The following is an 18,398-nucleotide window of genomic DNA, read 5'->3' on the forward strand; positions in this document are numbered from 1 at the left end:
TAATAATTACGTTAGATACTTAAATAAAATAAGTTATTAAAAATTATCATCATTTAATGATGATAACAATAAAATTAAATTTATTAAAATCTCAACCACGGGGAATTTGATTCTTGTGTACGCGGCAACACAGCATGGCGTTTAGGGTTCATGTTATTTTATTTTGTAATTTCGAAATTATACGATATTTACTGATGGTATGTGATCCCAGTGTCCTTCTTATTTGTTGTGGTATTATTTTTACACAGTTTCACTGCGAAAACTGGCATTTTACATCGGTTTATGACCTAAATTTAACAAAAAATTCGGTACATGCACCTTACGCACAGCTTGCAACGCGACTGAGTCGCCTCGGGCTCGGGTACGCCGAATTCGGCGTACTATTTGTTGCCGCATTTGACAAGTACGGCGGCGGTATCTAGTCGAGCGAGCGCGCGAGACCAATCATTCCTCTAAGCCCATAACGTTTATAATACAAAATTGCTGTGATATCGTGATTCGGGTGGACAAAAGGATGTGAATTCATTTTTGGTCATTAAGATTAAATGAAGTAAAATTTATTCAAAAAGTGTGTTATTTTCGTTTTGTCAGGGTTTGTTTACTTCATGTTAAGTTGTATATACTTTTACTGATGTTTTACTGTAAAACGAAAAGATGAAGCTATCTTATATAATGATAGTGAAATTATATAATTGCTCTTATATTGCTAGTAATAAATTAAATATCGTTTTCAGATCAAAATGAGTATCATTTTCAAGACCGGTTTTGTGAGTATCACTCAATATAAAATTTCAACCATGTAGTATAAATGAATTACACTACGATTTGTTATTTGTTTAATCATACATGTGAGAACCGCAATTATAATTATTATCAAGTACTTAGATGAATGATTGGTCTCGCGCGCTCGCTCGACTAGATACCGCGCTACCTAAAAACAAAAGTTTTGTGAATGCGGCAACTCAATATTGTAGTGTGCGTAAGAACGGTGTAAGACAATTTACAAGGATGCTAGTGTGCGTGACGAATTGTGTTGCCAGCTGCTCCACTGTTACCCGAATTATTGGGAAAATAAATTATTCTGTGATCTATTAAGTTTCTGGTTACAAAATGTATCTTAGGAAATACTTAGAAATTAAGAAGTAATTAAGAGTAAATGTATTAATATGTTTGTGTATAGGTAAGGCGTAGGTTTCTTCTTTAAAAAAATGGTAGGTATGATGTAGGTATATCAATGATCAGGCCTCACTTTTAATTAAAAAACATATATTTAAGGACATTCAATATTTACAAATTAGTACTAAAAGTTCATGGACTGAGTCACCAACTAAGAAGTTTTGCGTAGTTAAGATAACACGTTGCACCTATAGTTAAACCTAATATAATGTACAGGTTAATTAAGACTAAAATAAAAAAAAATGTTTACAAAATATACATACATACATGCATGCATACATACTTACGCTTGAAAAACGTAACCCTCCTTCAGGCAGTCGGGTAAAAAGTTAACATTTCAGGAAAATGGGTAGAAATAGGAAAAAAAATTTTTTTTCGTTTCCCTTAATACCTAAGTAGAGCCTGGCCAAGCTAAGTCTGCAACGGAATAATTTGGCAACACTGTACAGTAACATATGTATACATCACAAGTATTTAACACAGTAGGTTCGCTATTTGAAGGGATCGCTAATGCGGATCGGAATTATTTCCAAATATCCCTGTCCATGATATAATCATTAACTTTATAATACGCCTTAAGTAGCCACTCACATCCTTCTGGAATGCTCTGGTGTGGCGAACTACAGGGCACTACACCTCGGATCACCGGGGTCACTGCAGGAAGTCGCCGGCAACGTGAAGGGTCTGCTAGGCTTCCTCCAGGAGCTAGGCTGGCATGAATAGTGCCTACAGCCTAATCACGCAAAATAGGCGCACTTAGACGTCGAGTTGCGGAAAACAGCCCGCTAATACCTATACCTATACCTATAATACGCCTTTGATATTAATGTCTTTTGGGTTTTCCACTAGATCAATGTCATATTTATATTGTTTCAGGCAGCCAATTCCTTCAAATAAGTCATCATTTTTTGTAATGGCTTCTATGCGTCTTATCAATTTCATGTTTACACATGTTGACTTACCTTCTACAACTATGTATTTAATAAGTTTACTTTGTCCTTTTATTGTAGTCTTCATTTGAACTTCTCCTAAGACAGCCATCTTATGATTAGATTTTGTGGTTGATGGCTTGATCTGCATTTTAGTTTTTTCTACTATTTTTCTGCTAATTACATTGCATTGACTGCCTGAATCAAGCTTAAATTTGATTTTGACTCCATTGAGCATGGCAGCTTGCTCGTACCAATCTTCTACATCCACGTCTTGTTCAGCATCTAATGATGACATCATAAATCCGTTCTCATCATCATCCTCATACTGCTGAACACACTGTACTGTTCTTGCTTTGCAGCATTTTGTGAAATGATTTTTCCTTTTGCATCTGTCACATACTTGTCTAAATGCAGGGCAGTTTCTATATCCATGTATGGTGTCACATCTACCACAGTGAGTCTTACCAGGTTTTTTCATTGGCGTATTTTTTCTGTAACAGGTTACCGCATCAACAGCTGCTGCTTGCTTAATCGTGTTTGCTTGTAGACTTACTTGTTCAGCCGAATGGCAAATTTCAATTGTTTTTTCTAATGTGGGGTTATTTTCAGTGAGTAGTTTTTCTCTTACTAAGTCTCTTTTTATGCCTACTAGTATTCTGTCCCTAATCAAACTGTCTTCCAGGGTACCATATCCACAGTTCTTCACTTTGCTTTTTAGTTCAGTGACGAAGTCGTAAAACGACTGACCATCTTTTTGCACTACACCATTGAACAATTTGAACATATAACGTTCGTATGTCTCGTTTATTTTTGGTGTAAAATGGTTTGTAAATTTGTATTTAATTGTTTGAAGCTGTAGACTTTCGGTCTCTGTTAGGTTAAACGTATTGTAAATGACGGCGGCTTCTTGCCCGACGCATGACATAAACACTGCTACTTGTACTACAGGCTTTTTATCTTCTAGATGCGTTGCGATGGCGTACCATTCGAACTGCTGGAGCCACAGTTTCCAGGCTCTTGCGACATTTTCATTTGGGTTTATGACGAAGTGCTTTGGCGGTTTCACATTGTGGTGGGGTTTTCTTTCTTCACTCATTTTCTTTTGTTTACATCCGTCCCTGGTTTCGGCACCATGTAGTATAAATGAATAACGCTACGATTTGTTATTTGTTTAATCATACATGTGAGAACCGCAATTATAATATTATCATGTAATAGATGATGCAATGACATGATGAGCTGTCACACAACGCGCGGAAAATACATATGTCATGTGCGGTCCGAACTGGACCCGTGTCAAACCACAAACCGTTTCATAAGGAAAATTGTTGCTGGACATGTCCGAGGTGTAGAAAGGAATTAAGAACAAAACAAGGACAGTGTTCAATAATTCAAGCTCGCATCATAACACAATAGTACATTGTGTCTTAAGGGCGGTAAATAAGGAATTACGAACGAGAGTCTATTAGAAGCCCGAAGTCGAAGACTGAGGGCTTTAATGAGTCGATGTTCGTAATTCTAGTACCGCCCGTGCGACATACAATGTTTTTCATCACATTTGCGAGTAAAATTTTATATTTCTAAAAGAAAAAATATAATTGTTCCAAATATTGGCGATACCTTAGGCTGCGCTCTTTCAGCGCTGCCCTCCCCCCGCCCCCTTCCCGCAGCATGCGCCGCAACGTGCGTGTGCATGTGGTCCTGCAGCAGCGCGCGCAGCGCAGCAGTATCAGTACGGGCGCTCTGACTCATTTACCGACCTTGAGCTTCATGACTCATTTACCGACCACGGGTTTCAAGACAAGCACATTAAGGTCAAGGGTTTTATTTGGGGGTTGCAACCAAGGTAGCCTGCATGTTATGACACTGTTTACGAGCAAGTGTAATGAAAACATCTGTTCTACATCTACTACTAAAATTAGGTAAGTAGTTAAAGTCTATACAAATTGCTTTGTTAATGACAGATTTAAGGTTACCTTTAATAAACAATTTATTTATTTATTTTATAGATTCATATCAGTATGACAGATGACAGAGCCTAGACTATTTCTTCTTTTGGCCACTATGAGCGCTGTCATAGATTTCATTACCCCCACCTAGTACTTCGCACCCTCCCATCGGTTTATCACGTCTTACTTTCCGAGTTGTACATTATTGCTTCCCACACTTAGGTAGGCAAGCTAAAAAGGCTGGAGGGATTGCGATGAAAGGAACACGGGTCGTAATCGTACCAGAGTAATACAAGACATATTAAACGAGTTTTTCGCGGACAAAGACGCGGGTGACAGGTAGTGAAACGGACATGAATAAAAAATAATCACCAGTAAAACTTGCACGGTTTAATCTTAAGATAACATCCAAATTTCACAATTTCAGACATCTCTTTATTTTACAAGATTTATAATTTTATCATCATCTTATAAACCGGCATTGGCTTATTTATAAATTATCAAAACATAAGTCATTAGTCACTAGCGTAATTTATTTATTTACATTGTACTGATAAAAATCTTATTTATTACATCAAATTGTTATATGTACTGTTACACATTAATTCTACTTAGAATTCCGGCCAATATTTTCAAAAACACAAAATTATTTCAGCAATCGGGGATTCTTGAAAGTTGAATATTTATGACGAAACAGAATTTTTATGTGACAATCGACAGCAAAATCTTGACACAATTTAATTACCTATGTATTCATTTTGTATACATGATGGAAAGTTGAGATGGGGCAGCAATACTGGGTCTGTGACTGGGTTAAGACACTAACTTTAGTTAAAATATTATAATATACTGTTTAATTTTCTTTAAGCATAAAGGATTCATATTCGTAAAAAAAACAATTTGAATTTGTGGGTGTTCTAGTACTCTAACCTTAGTTGCTCTCAAAGAGAGTTTTAATCCTTGATAGAAATGGGACCGATTGGCATTAAAAAAAAAGTCGAATCTGTCGATTTTCTCGCTGACTGTACATTTTATCAAAAATCTGTGAATGTCGATTGACATCACTCAAAAAGTTAGTAAAGGTCTCCTAAGAGCATTTTCGCGTAGCAGCAAGGGATCTAGTAGCTGCCCTTGCTGCTCCGTCTCAACTTTCCACCCTGTATTTGTTATTTCGTCTCTATCGCTTCACCAACATCTAAAAACTTGCATATGGACTAGTTCCTTACATAGATATTTTTAAATATTTTTTTCGACATTTTTTAGCCCTCTACCTTACCTAGAATATTTTGATTCTTGTATGAAAACTTCGTAATTACACATAAAAATAAATAAATATTTTTTATGCTGAAAAGTGACGGGAAATCAGCTTCAATCAAAAATTTTATCAATACATACAATTTCGTGTTACAAGTCATATAAACATACTTAAACGAAAATTGGTGGTTTTGGTAGTTTTGGCAGTCTATTTAATTTATAATTTTGGTACATTTAGTGCGTTACAAAGGCATTTTACTTAAACTAAGGCATATTTTGAGTAAGATGACAACATAATTTTAGGTAAAAACACAATATTTTACGGAATTTAACATAACAGTTTTTTTTTCAAATCTTTGAATGACAGTAGAGGGCTCAAAGTAGTTTTGAATATTTTTATTTTTCTCATAAACCTTTGAACAAATCGCAACTTTTTAGCACTATTCAGAATTCAAAATAAAAAAAAAAAATTCACTCCACCCTATTCACCAATAGTCAATGTCAATAATTCCAGGCTTCTAGGGGATCTGAGGCCGTATTGTCTTCTATCTTAAAAGGTTCCCATTCCCAAGCTATGTGCAGCGTTCTTTTGACACGTCCCGAGTAAAGATAAAGTAATGTAATATCTCCAATGTAATGTCCTCATAGTAATTTTCATTGGTTATCTAAATGTTAGTTTAAAACTTTATATCTAAATGTAGTTCAAGAATAAAAATAATAAGTATAATACGTAATAAAAATGATTATTTAACAAAAACCAACTGCATTATCTACATCATTGGCTTGAGGCACATGTGCCTCATTGACGTAGTACCAGTAAAGTCACGCATGAAGCACAAGTGCCTCATGGGACAGGGAACCTATTTAAATTGTTTATTCAAAGAACAATATTTTGTGTTTACATTTTGCCGTTATTCTGAATAGTCTTAGATGAATGATTGGTCTCGCGCGCTCGCTCGACTAGATACCGCGCTAACTAAAAACAAAACGTTCGTGAATGCGGCAACTCAATATTGTAGTGTGCGTAAGAACGGTGTGACAATTTGCAAGGATGTACGCAAACGAATTGCGTTGCCAGCTACTGTTACCCGAATTATTGGAAAATAAATTATTCTGTGGTTTATTAAGTTACTGGTTACAAAATGTAGAAATTCTTAGAAATTAAGAAGTACTTAATTAAGAGTGAATGTATTAATATGTTTGTGTATAGGTTAGGCGTACTTTCTTCTTTAAAAAATGGTAGGCATGATGTCGGTATAGCAATGATCAGTCCTCACTTTGTGCGTAAGGTATATATATATATATATATATATATATATAGGACATGTAAGTATTATGCATGCATGTATGTATGTATATTTTGTAAACATTTTTTATTATTTTAGTCTTAATTAACCTGTACATTATATTAGGTTTAACTATCGGTGCGACGTGTTATCTTAACTACGCAAAACTTCTTAGTTGGTGACTCAGTCCATGAATTTTTAGTAATAATTTGTAAATATTGAATGTCCTTAAATATATATATTTTTTAATTAAAAGTGAGGTCTGATCATTGATATACCTACATCATGCCTACCATTTTTTTAAAGAAGAAACCTACGCCTAACCTATACACAAACATATTAATACATTCACTCTCAATTAAGTACTTCTTAATTTCTAAGAATTTCCCAAGATACATTTTGTAACCAGTAACTTAATAAACCACAGAATAATTTATTTTCCCAATAATTCGGGTAACAGTGGAGCAGTTGGCAACACAATTCGTCACGCATACTAGCATCCTTGCAAATTGTCTTACACCGTTCTTACGCACACTATAATACTGAGTTGCCGCATTCACGAACCTTTTGTTTTTAGGTAGCGCGGTATCTAGTCGAGCGAGCTCGCGAGACCAATCATTCATCTAAGAGTGTTCATTTGTTCTTTATAAAGTACACGAGGACTCACAAGGGTAAAACACCATTCAAAAGTGGTATTTTATGTATTGCCAGATTTGCCAGTAAACTATTATTGAGAAGTTAAAATCGTTCAATTTGGAAGCACGCAAGTTTATTTATTTAGTAATTAATAAAATATGGTCGACTTTCGTAATAAAATATGGTCAGCTTACGTACTAGGTAACAATGTACTTTAAGTCCAATTGAGAATCCCCTTCAATGAGGGTTTTTCGACAAGCGAAATATAGCTAGATGGCGTTAGTATCGTGAGGTCCGTTTGACGTTTCAGTCTTGGTTGCGATTGGCTCATTTAATTTAACCAATCACGAGCGCGAGAGCGCGACGCAATTGTCAAACGGACCTCATCACGCCATATATCAATATTTCGCCTGTTGAAAAACCCTAATTTTCAATTGATCTGCACGGGTACCTTTTGCTGAGGAGTGTCACATAATAATAAAAAATAATATTATAATTAATTAAAACCCATTCTCACGTATTAAGAAGGTAACCAACTGGATAATAAAAATAAGAATAAACTATTTACCCGAAGAGGTAGACAAGATACTAAATAAGTAACCACAATATCTACTTAATTTAAGATACAATATTTGCTTGGAACTGTTTTATGGATCACAATATTTACGATAAACTAGATAGATCGATATGACCATAAGGAGCGACCACACTGCTGCTCAAAATACGGAGACGGTACGGTACGGAATCGCAGTACAGTGGCGTAAGCGTCACGCACGATTTTTAACCTCGACGCAAAAAGAGGGGTATTATAAGTTTGACCGCTATGTGTGTCTGTTTGTGTCTGTATTTCTGTGTCTGTCTGTGACACCGTAGCTCTTAAACGGGTAGACCAATTTGAATGCAGTTTTTTTTTGTTTGAAATCAGGTTTTCTAGCGATGGTTCTTAGACATGTTTCATCAAAATCAGTTTAGCCGTTTTTGAGATATTGGACTTTGAAGTGACAAACTCCACACCGCTGTTCAAAATACGCTGACGGCGCGGAATCGCAGTGACGTGCCGTAAACGTCACGGACACGTCTTACCGCATGCTCTCCACGCACGTCACTGCGATTTCCGTACCGTCTCCATATTTTGAGGGGCGAGATGGTCGCTTCTTTACTTTAGTGTTTCAAAACTACCTATATTATGCAGTCTTGAATGCTATATGCAACAGATTCCACCGTTGATTCCGGTCCGGCTGACGACAGGAAAGTAAAAAAATGGCCGCTATTGTATACTGTCACCATAAAATACAACTTCGACAGATGCTCATTTCATTAATAGGATCTACTTTTTTTAAATATATCTAACTCGGTCGTCGTTAAACGTCAAATTAAATTCAAAAACTAAGTGACAACAATAGCTCACTTCATTAATGAACGAAAAACAATTTAGATTTTAAAGAAACGTAAATTCGTAAATATAGGTACACTTAAAAAAATCTCACTTAAGATTCTCTTGAAGAATCTCATGACATCTCACAAGGGAGGAGAGTCGAAAAATTCCCTAATCGCTTCACTTTTTTTCCGAACATCCATGGATAGTGCACTAGGTGTCGGGTCGGACTTTGCGCAGTGCCTCAAACCAAACGCACATAAGCGTTACCTTGACTCAACCAGTGCCTTAGTGATTAGTGGTTCATAGTAGAACAGCAACGTTATATGAACTCACAGCAACGTTCAGGCACAAACAACAGATAGTCAGAAATCAATCTCCATACAAGCGCGCTCGAGCAACGCGCACATACATACACACTGCTCACGGACCGGTTGGGACCAGTGCGAGCGCGAGTGCCATCCGCGTGAGACACGCGTCTGTGAACTTTTTTGTGCAATAATGGAGCAACAAAAAAAAAGTTATTACCTATAACTGTTCAGTGGACGGTTGTTTAAATTAAATAATCGTGAATTTCGCCAATAATGAAATCGTCGCAAGATATTTTCTGTGACAAATTTATAATATATAATATAACAATGACATAAAAATTAAAATATTTTAGTTATTAATTTATATTTCCATTCTCCCCGTTTCTTTCTCAACAATAAATCAAACAACTAGATACGAGTGAGTGGCACTACCACGATAGTTTTTTGGTGCATAAGCCATCCATAGTACGTTAGTACTACTATATATTGTGGCCATATTTGATCGTGGTGGTTATATCTTAACATCTCAGAGTGATAAGTACTTCAAACTCGTTGTTTGTCATTTATAAATTAAGTACCCTATTTATTTAATAGAAATGTCACTGAGTCGGCGGCATTCGGAAGAAGTCACGTGTTCCAACTTTTCACTACTCTCACACACTCTTATTTGTGGTCAGGGCACTGATGTTAAGACCCAAATAGACTACTCTTTACACGGTGACACTCAAGTGTGTTTTATACACACTCGCGTTCATAGAGATACTTCGTGTATACACTATACACTTACCGCACACGTACCGTGTAGTGTCGTAGAATAAACAGCTTTATAGTTACCCCTAAGTAGTCTAAGGCCTGTCTTTAGATATTGTTGGTTTTGGATTCCGCTTCAATACATATGATATGATGGCGTGTCTACATTTATTGGGGTTACCAGTTGTTTCATGGAACTTAGTGTCTCGAAATAAAGTTCAAAATAGTGTAAAATACCTCTGTTCATGGAACGAATGGCATAACCCCTTATTTTTAAGCCTAAAATAAAAATTAAAACTAAAAAAAAGACTGTGTCCTAATTTTAAAGTGATTCTATTATTATCTTTCCATTTGTGTCTGTCATCAAGCCAAATAAATACTTGATAAGCCTCAGGGTCAGTTCCAAGGCTTACTCATACATTCTAGATAAACGGCACAGTTAAAAAAAAACCGTAAAAAAAAATTGCTAGTCACTAACAATAGGTTATCTTACTCTGAAAATTAGCACAGTTGCTTGTTTTGTGGCTGATCGTAAATACTTATTGGCGAAGACACATCAGTGCCTTCAGTTATACTCTCTAGTGCAAGGTTTTGTTTCACATAACTGTCTGAGCTCTACATGTTCACATAGCCTCTCATTATTATTATTATTCCCCTTGATGGCGGCCTTAAGGCTTGGGCCAGTGTCAAATTAGGTATTTATTACAGTCAAATTGACACCACCTCTGAAAACAAATGTCATATTATTTGACTTTTTTTAAAGCGAATGCATTCACGAAGTCAGTGTTGTAGGTACGGCTTAACACATTAAAGAATACCGTCACTTACAAGTTACAAGTCAATGTGACTTATTATTATCTAATAGAGTTTTAGCCCGAGCAAAGCTCGGTTGCCCAAGTACTTGTATATAACACGGGGTCGATGTCTACCTTGACGTACGGTTCCTAACTTACGTAACCACTTTTTTAAACGAGTTGCATAGAAAAGTGAATAATTATGTGAGGGCACCAACTATTTTAACGGTGACAGGGACGTGCGATCATGCAACTTGCCTATTTATTTAGATTTCTGTGGCTAAGCCTAATGCTAGTTTCTGGTTTCTGTCGAGGGCAGTAGGGGAAGCTGTTGTACCCCGGACAGTTTTTCCTTTTTTGATTTTTAGAAAAATAAATAATTATGGAATAAACATCAGATATTAAAATATCTAAAGATGCATCATTAGGATATGTTATTCGACAAAGAACTAAGCGATTCGTTTATTAATTTTGAAACTGTAGGCTCACGAAAAAAAAAGGGAAAAGTGTCCAAGGTACAACACCCCTGATGTACCTTGGACATTCGAGGTTGTACCTTGGACACGTGATTTTTGTCAAGAAAATATTTACCCCCTTATTCATAAAACTTAACAAGCCTATGTTAACTAACAAATGCTTTGTCCCTTTCTAACAAATACAAATGTCGAAGTGACAGATAAGGACAAACGAATTTTAGCGGCATTTTAACTAAAATAGGTTTGATTGTCGTTTATGAATAAGGGGGTTAATGTTTATATGTATTACTTAGTTATAAAATCATTGACTTATTTACTGGTCATTGGCACACAGCAGTTTTCCCGCCAAGTTCGTACATAATATTTTATAGATCAAACAAAAAGTTACCTTAGTTTTTAGTTTCGACGCTGATTACATGATAAAATCGTATTGATCAAATGACTAAAATGCTTAATTTTAAGTTAAATACCTTTCAGCATTTAGATTTGATCGGAACCAAATATATATATTTTTTACTATTAAATTTCATTGGCCAAGGTACAACGTATTTTTAGTGTCCTAGGTACAACTTATCCAGTTTTTAGGTAAAAATGCGTCCAAAAACGCACTTCGATTTAGGTTTAGGCTGAAACAGCCCTACTGTTCCATAGCTAATGAACGTGACTTCAACATAGTTTATTGAATTTTATTACGAAAAATTAAAACATTAAATAAATAAGCTTCATTTAAAAAAATGGTGCTTTAGTAAAAGGATTTTTATTTTCATGATACATGGACACAGCTCATTCAGCGTTTGCGTTTCGTTACTAACTTTACTTCGATACTTCCCGCCGATGGTTCAAATGACATAGCACATGATATTAAAATAATGCGGGAACATTTAAATTTGGACTGTCCGAGGTACAACAGTTTCCCCTACTTAGTGATGCAAAACCTGCCTACTGTTGTCTCGGCGTGTGCGTTCAAATAGTAGCAGCACTGTGCTGTCTACTATACTGTCTCACTGTACATGAACTGTGAACGATGATAGGCTACTATGGGTGACACTGACACTTTCCCGGCTTGAACAACACCGACATGGAAATACCGGCCCTGTTTTTTGTGTAACGTCCATAGCAACTGAGAGGAGCTTCTATGGGCGTGTACACGAAAAACAGGGTCGGTATTTCCATCCAGGTATTATCCGGGCCGGGAAAGAGTATCACCCGGCTACTATTACTTATTCTGACATTAAACATAAAATAGGAAATTTTGCCTTAATTTAGCAAGACAACAAAACCGAAGCTTGTTCTTAAAACACTAATTTCTATCGATTAAAATTAATTAGTAAATGCGTGAGGTCGACTCAGAATGTGCTGTAATAATGTGTGATCTGATAATGTGCGTCATGTTTGTTTGATTGGTTAAATTAAATGAGCCAATCGCAAGCAAGACTGAAACGTCAAACGGACGGTGTAAGTTAATCGCACATGCTCCCGCCACGTCTTTGAACTGAGATCCTTTCGACTGCCATAATTTTATGTCATAATGTAATGTTTGTCATAATTATTGTTAGTCATAATTTTTTTTCCCGCTGAAACCGTATATTTTTCATAATTTTTTAAATGGTTATGCTGTAGAACTCTATAGGTTAGTTTAGGTTTGCTTTATAAAAATTCTGAATAATAAAAATAAATGGTTTCAGAGAAAAAAATAATTATGTCAAACATTACATTATGATTAACAATTCATAGGTGGGCACAACCAGCAGAGCTACGAAACTCGAAACTCGAAGTATTCTCTCGCTCTCGTATTAAATAGTATAACTTTATGTGTCAGAGGGACTGCATGACACGAACTTCGAGTTTTGTAGTAGTCTAGACTCTAGTAGTCCTGCTGAGGGCTTTTTTTTATGAATCTACTCTTATTAAAAGTTACAAGTCGTCGTGAAATTGATCATGAAATTAAAAAGTTAGACGTCTGCGATTTATAAAAAACTAACGAACGGATTTGCGAGAGCATGGTAGTTTTTTAATAAATAGACGGGCGATGCTTGTCTAGAAATAAGGTTCAGTGCAAATTATTTGAGAGCCAATAATAATGAAGTTTAGTAAGTACTAATCGTTAGCACAGCAAGCTATCAGCATGAATGACGTGTACCTATTTCTGGCAGTCTAAGGGAAAACCCACTGATCCGTAGAGGTTTTCCCTAACAATTAATATTTGTTTTCAGTGTTAGCAAATATTTTTTTCTGATTTGCACATTTCCTATTAATTCTAGTACAAGTAATTGCAGCTTTTTGAAAGAAAATTAGCAATGTAAATATTTTCCAATTACTTAAATAAGGAAGTGTATTGATTTATTAATTTAACTTTTAGCTCATTCATATTTTATTACTTACTCATCTTATTTAATGTATTATCCTTATTGGTATACACATATAAGTAATTAAGTCAACTTTATTTTCGTTTGCGATCAGGGAAGTCTCATAAAAATTATGCCTCAAGCAAAATTGTGTTACTTATACAAAGCAATAGTATTAAGTCTGTTTAGACTTCAAAATATTGAAAAACAATTTAACATGCATAACATAGCTTTGCTTTTAAAATATGTGGCCCGTCATGGAGGATATTTCATTAGGTACCCAAAAATAAAGTGGTCAACTGCAAGTCAAATTAACTAAAGTGTAACCACTAAAGAATTGCCATCTTAAATAAAACCATGCAAAAAGTTCCTTTGTACAGAATACACTTCAAATCAACTCTCAAGCTAAGTTTATACTACGACACTTTACACAGTACACTTAGTGTCACGTCACTCGTGTTCATACACTTTGTGTTGTATACACTGAGCAGAGCATGGAAAGATAGATATTAATATGGGTACAGCCGGAAAATAAATTAATATTCAAATTCACTTATGTTTGTTTTAATGGCAATGTAAAGCTTGTAGTAGAAAAGCAGTCTAAATAAAATAATTTCGTTAATATAAAAAATAAGACAACTACAATTAAATGACAGGGTATGTCCATGTTATACAAATTCTCAGAACAGTTCACCGTTTCCGAGCTCTGACACTGAGTTTACATGTAGTGTAAAATGTTGTAGTCGAAACTTAGCATTCGATTTTACGGGATTTGCATTTAAGTAAAGGCCTTCAGGATATTTATCGTATCAGCGTTATTCGTCCCATTCGTTTTTCGTTCAATTCGTATTTCGTCTCATTCTATATTTGTCACACATTCTTTATTCGTCTTGTTCATTATATGTCTTTATCTTTCTAAGTCAGATTCTGCACATGTCTCATTCTTAATAAGTCTTAATCGTATTTCGTCACATTCTTTCTTGGACTATGTCTTTGTTTTACTCACTCGTTTGTAGTATCATTCGCACTTTATCTTTAGTCACATTCGTTATTGGTCTCTCTCTTTTTTTGTCGTTATTGGCAACTCGTCTTGTTCGTTTTTGAGCACGTTCGCTACTCGACCCGTACGACGTACGTCTCGTCTTTAGTCGCTATATTCATGTTATCCCTACAACCCGCATTCCATTATGGGAGTAAACGTAGTTTAAGGATATATCCGTCTCTTCTACCAAGATATGACCGCTATTTTTATATTTCATGCTAAAAAAATATTTATTAATGATAATTTAAGATTAACGGGAAAAAGTAGCTACAAATAGCGACCGAGACGCAAAACGAATGTAACGAACTTAGAATTGGACTAAAAACGAATGAGACTAATAACGAATGTGACCAACATCGAACGTATGCAAAAAATTTAGTCGAATAATTGAATGAGTCATAAATCGAAAAGGACGAATGAAGAATGAGTCCTAGGAAGACCGTTACGAAATACGATTAAGACTTATTAAGAATGAGACATGTGCAGAATCTGACTTAGAAAGATAAAGACATATAATGAACAAGACGAATAAAGAATGTGTGACAAATATAGAATGAGACGAAATACGAATTGAACGAAAAACGAATGGGATGAATAACGCTGATACCATATTTATCACTTCATTATAGTTTAATTTAGTTGGTCTACTATGAATATGTTGTACACAGGTCCTGTTACTTTACTCTAGTAGCATATAAGAGTGTGTAGTTTCGATTGCGCCGCAGAACAAATTAGTTTAAATTTGGTGTGGTGATAGTTTGAGATCCTGGGAAGTACATAGGATAGTTTTTATCCCGGAAACTTGCATAGATTCTGCGGGTTACAGTAAAGAGTAATGAATATACACATATACAAATATTTGCATTTATACTACTAGTAGGATTATCTTGATGGTTTAATGACATTGCAGCAGCCTTGGTTACCAACTAGACCTCGGCCTCTGCATTGTGGCCAAATATTAAGGTCATCTTAGTAACACATTGTTACGAGTAAGTAATAAAATTAATTAACATGCTGCTTTGAAATTATACACTGTGTTGTTTGTGATTTCCATTAACTTTAAGGGAACATTCAACAGGTCCAATGAAAGTCATTTATCCAAGACACTAGTGCCCTAATTCTTACTACTTAGCCCTAATTCTTACTATTTATAAGATAGCCAAGAATTAATATAATTAATTATGCAGTCCTGGAAAACAGTGTAAAGATAATTTATCTTTATTCCATTTGGTCAAAAATTAATATTCAGTTAGTTTCTATCATTGAACAGAGCCATATGTAGAAGTTAACAGAAATCAAGAAAAACATGGTGTATTTCACTACCTGCAACAAATTATTGGACCAAGTAAATCCCAATTTTTTATTACGAAAATTCATGATTATTTCATTCCTTCATTCATTCACATAAGTTGCTACAGCAGCCCACATAAACTACCATTAGGCTATACTATGCATCTAACCGCGTGGTTTAAATGCTCCGTCTCCTTCTCAAGTGGTAGTTTGAAGAGGAATGGCACGCTGAGACTATGCGGCTAACCGCATAGTGCGCACTTGCATTTATAAATGCATATTTTATTGATTCTTAAAATTCCATACCTTCCACTGGTCAGCACAATTTGTACACTTGACAAAGCTTACATACATAGTGTGTGGCTAATATTACGAGCCCATTTCTGGCTCTTGGTCTTCTGTTGACATAGTTCTTGGAGGAGTTGTGTGGTTCATCTGGGAAAATACTTCTTTCTCCCCAAGAGCAAGTGGATCCGGCTGGGAATGGGCTGGTGGGGCATACACCATCATAGGAGATGGAGATGCGGGCCGGACCGTACCAGTGCCACCAGTAGCTTCCTGCTCCTCCAAAAACCTGTCCATGTAATCCGTATGCCCAGGGTGGAGAGTGTACTTCTTCTTCTCTAACCTGGCCTTGTTTGCAAATATGTCATGCCGCTCTGTCTTCTTCCAAATATAGTAGAACTGAACCAGTTCACCCACAGAACGAGTCCGCACTTTGGTCTGTCTGATTAAATGGAAATCTTTACCATGCGCTTTTAGACCATTCTCAAAATTACGGCATTCTTCTTCGGACCACAGGCTGGCATGAGCAGGGGTTTGAGCAGATATGCTTCGGCGCCGTAGAGCCTCCTCAACATTGTGGCCACACTGCTGGAGCAGAAACAAGGCTTCTTCATCGTCCCGCAGTTGCTTTCCTCTCGGTACAGCTTCAATGCCACTGGGCGAGCTTAGTGCACTGTTCCTCCTCATATAATCCTCAATTACATCCTCGTCTAACACACTGGGGTTCCAAAGCAATTTATCCTCATTTTCGTAAGGCAGAGCATCATCATAGCTACACAAGCCTTCTGGAATACCTGCTTGGTAATCACTGCCAACCATAATAGTTTTCTTCCAATCATCCTCATCAGGGCTGTAATCATAGTCTTCCTCTTCTTCAGACGGTGGCCGTGAGCCGGAGCGAAGGCACCTTGTCGCTTCAGGGCTTGTCGTTTCAGTGTACAGTTGCTGTAGCTCAGACTCTGGCTTTTCTACTTCCTCCGGCACAGGCTCGGGTACAGGTTCAGGGGCAGGCTTCTCCATGTTTTTGTCTAGGCCGTAGAGAGCGAGCAGCTCGTCCAGAGGCATGTCCCCTTCCTGTTGCAGACTGTTAAGTTCGGCCTTGGGGTCTTGCTGCTCTCCCGCTGCTAGTGCTTCCTCTTCATCCAATGTGCGCTCGTCGTCGAAGTCATTCACCATCATGTCAACCGTGGGCTCGAAGAGTGACTTGTCGCTCCCCACGTCCATAGTGGCATCGTGTTCACCTACACTGGAGGACACCAGCGCGCAATCTGACATGACTGACTATTGACTAGCGTACCATCCACAGTCACATCACAAACACTCACCGTTCCTTAATACAGCGGCTGGTCCGTATACATTAACAATAATTTAAATAAAATTAATCACATTTATGACATTTTATGTCGATTTTTAAAGCCAAATACATGAAACAAAACAAAAATATTTTGACACGAAATCAACCATGTCTAGGAGATGTCCAACTAAAACTAAATTTTCTACTATCATAGTTGGTAGAAAATGTAAGTCATAAAACATTACGATAAAAATAATAGTCGATTTTACACTAGTGTATTAAACGAACTCAACTAGCAACCCTCGACTACAGCTCGAGTAAAATGAGTTTTGTGAACAAGTTTTATATATAAATATTTATATGTTGCTTTTCACTGTGACGTGAGGTAAGAAGAGGAAAAAAGGAAATTATTCTTTTCTTTTCTTTATTTGTTGATTTTAATTACTCCTGTCTATGTGTTTTCGCCATTTACTATAACATATTTCTAGTAGGTATATAATAATGATATCAAAAGTAGGTCATTATAAATAAGCGGTACAATACTAATTTTGAATTTCGAGCAAAGGTGTTGACCCCAAAATTAATTGCACATGTAGGATCCTAAATTGGTAGCTAGTGATCTCACACCACACTAAATTGATTCCTAAATCGTATACAATCTGTACGTACTACCTACAGACGATGCAGTCTTGAAAAAGTATCGTATTGGGATGCACGTTTTAATCAATGGTTTTTAGGTTGTAACTTCTTTCTTTAGTGTTTTCAGAGTTGCGTTAGTATCGTATTTTTTATTTATATATCCTACTAATTTTTAATACTTAATACTTTAAATCGCTCATCCCGCATGGACTTGTTAAAATATTTTTATCACTTTTGTTGTATAGATAAGACATTTCTGGGTACATTTCTATAATCTGTATTATTATTAGCAATATTATTGCTTTTTTCTCGGTGGAAAATGCTGCCGCTTCCGCTTCCGAAACAGACGCCAATTTGTAGGACACGCCGCGCGTAGGTCTGACGTCCACCTCGTTCAAAGCGCTGGCTCCGTCCGACTGGGTATTGTTCTGAAATTGCAGTGCCGCGATTGTACTAACCTAAATCGTAAACAATTTAGGAAGTAGAGAGATTGGAATATTAATCTTCCTATTTCCTAATATGAGTTCCTAAAAATTGGGTAGTGTAATACGCCCTTTAGTCAAA

General features: G+C 36.3%; 1 protein-coding gene across 1 annotated transcript; it reads right to left on the reverse strand.

Annotated features, from left to right (window-relative positions):
* Positions 1–13,790: 13,790 nt before the first annotated feature.
* Positions 13,791–17,381, reverse strand: LOC141432196 (mesoderm induction early response protein 1-like). The gene has a single exon (XM_074093699.1). It carries the CDS (start codon positions 17,174–17,176, stop codon positions 15,986–15,988), a length of 1,191 nt encoding a protein of 396 aa, XP_073949800.1. The 5' UTR covers positions 17,177–17,381; the 3' UTR covers positions 13,791–15,985.
* Between the last annotated feature and the right edge of the window lie 1,017 nt (positions 17,382–18,398).

The sequence above is a fragment of the Choristoneura fumiferana genome, chromosome 10, assembly GCF_025370935.1.
Source record: "Choristoneura fumiferana chromosome 10, NRCan_CFum_1, whole genome shotgun sequence".
NCBI lineage: Eukaryota > Metazoa > Arthropoda > Insecta > Lepidoptera > Tortricidae > Choristoneura > Choristoneura fumiferana.

What these genes read in the sequence shown, in the direction of transcription:
- LOC141432196 (XM_074093699.1), bottom strand. Translation starts at nt 17,176, where the DNA reads ATGTCAGATTGCGCGCTGGTGTCCTCCAGTGTAGGTGAACACGATGCC.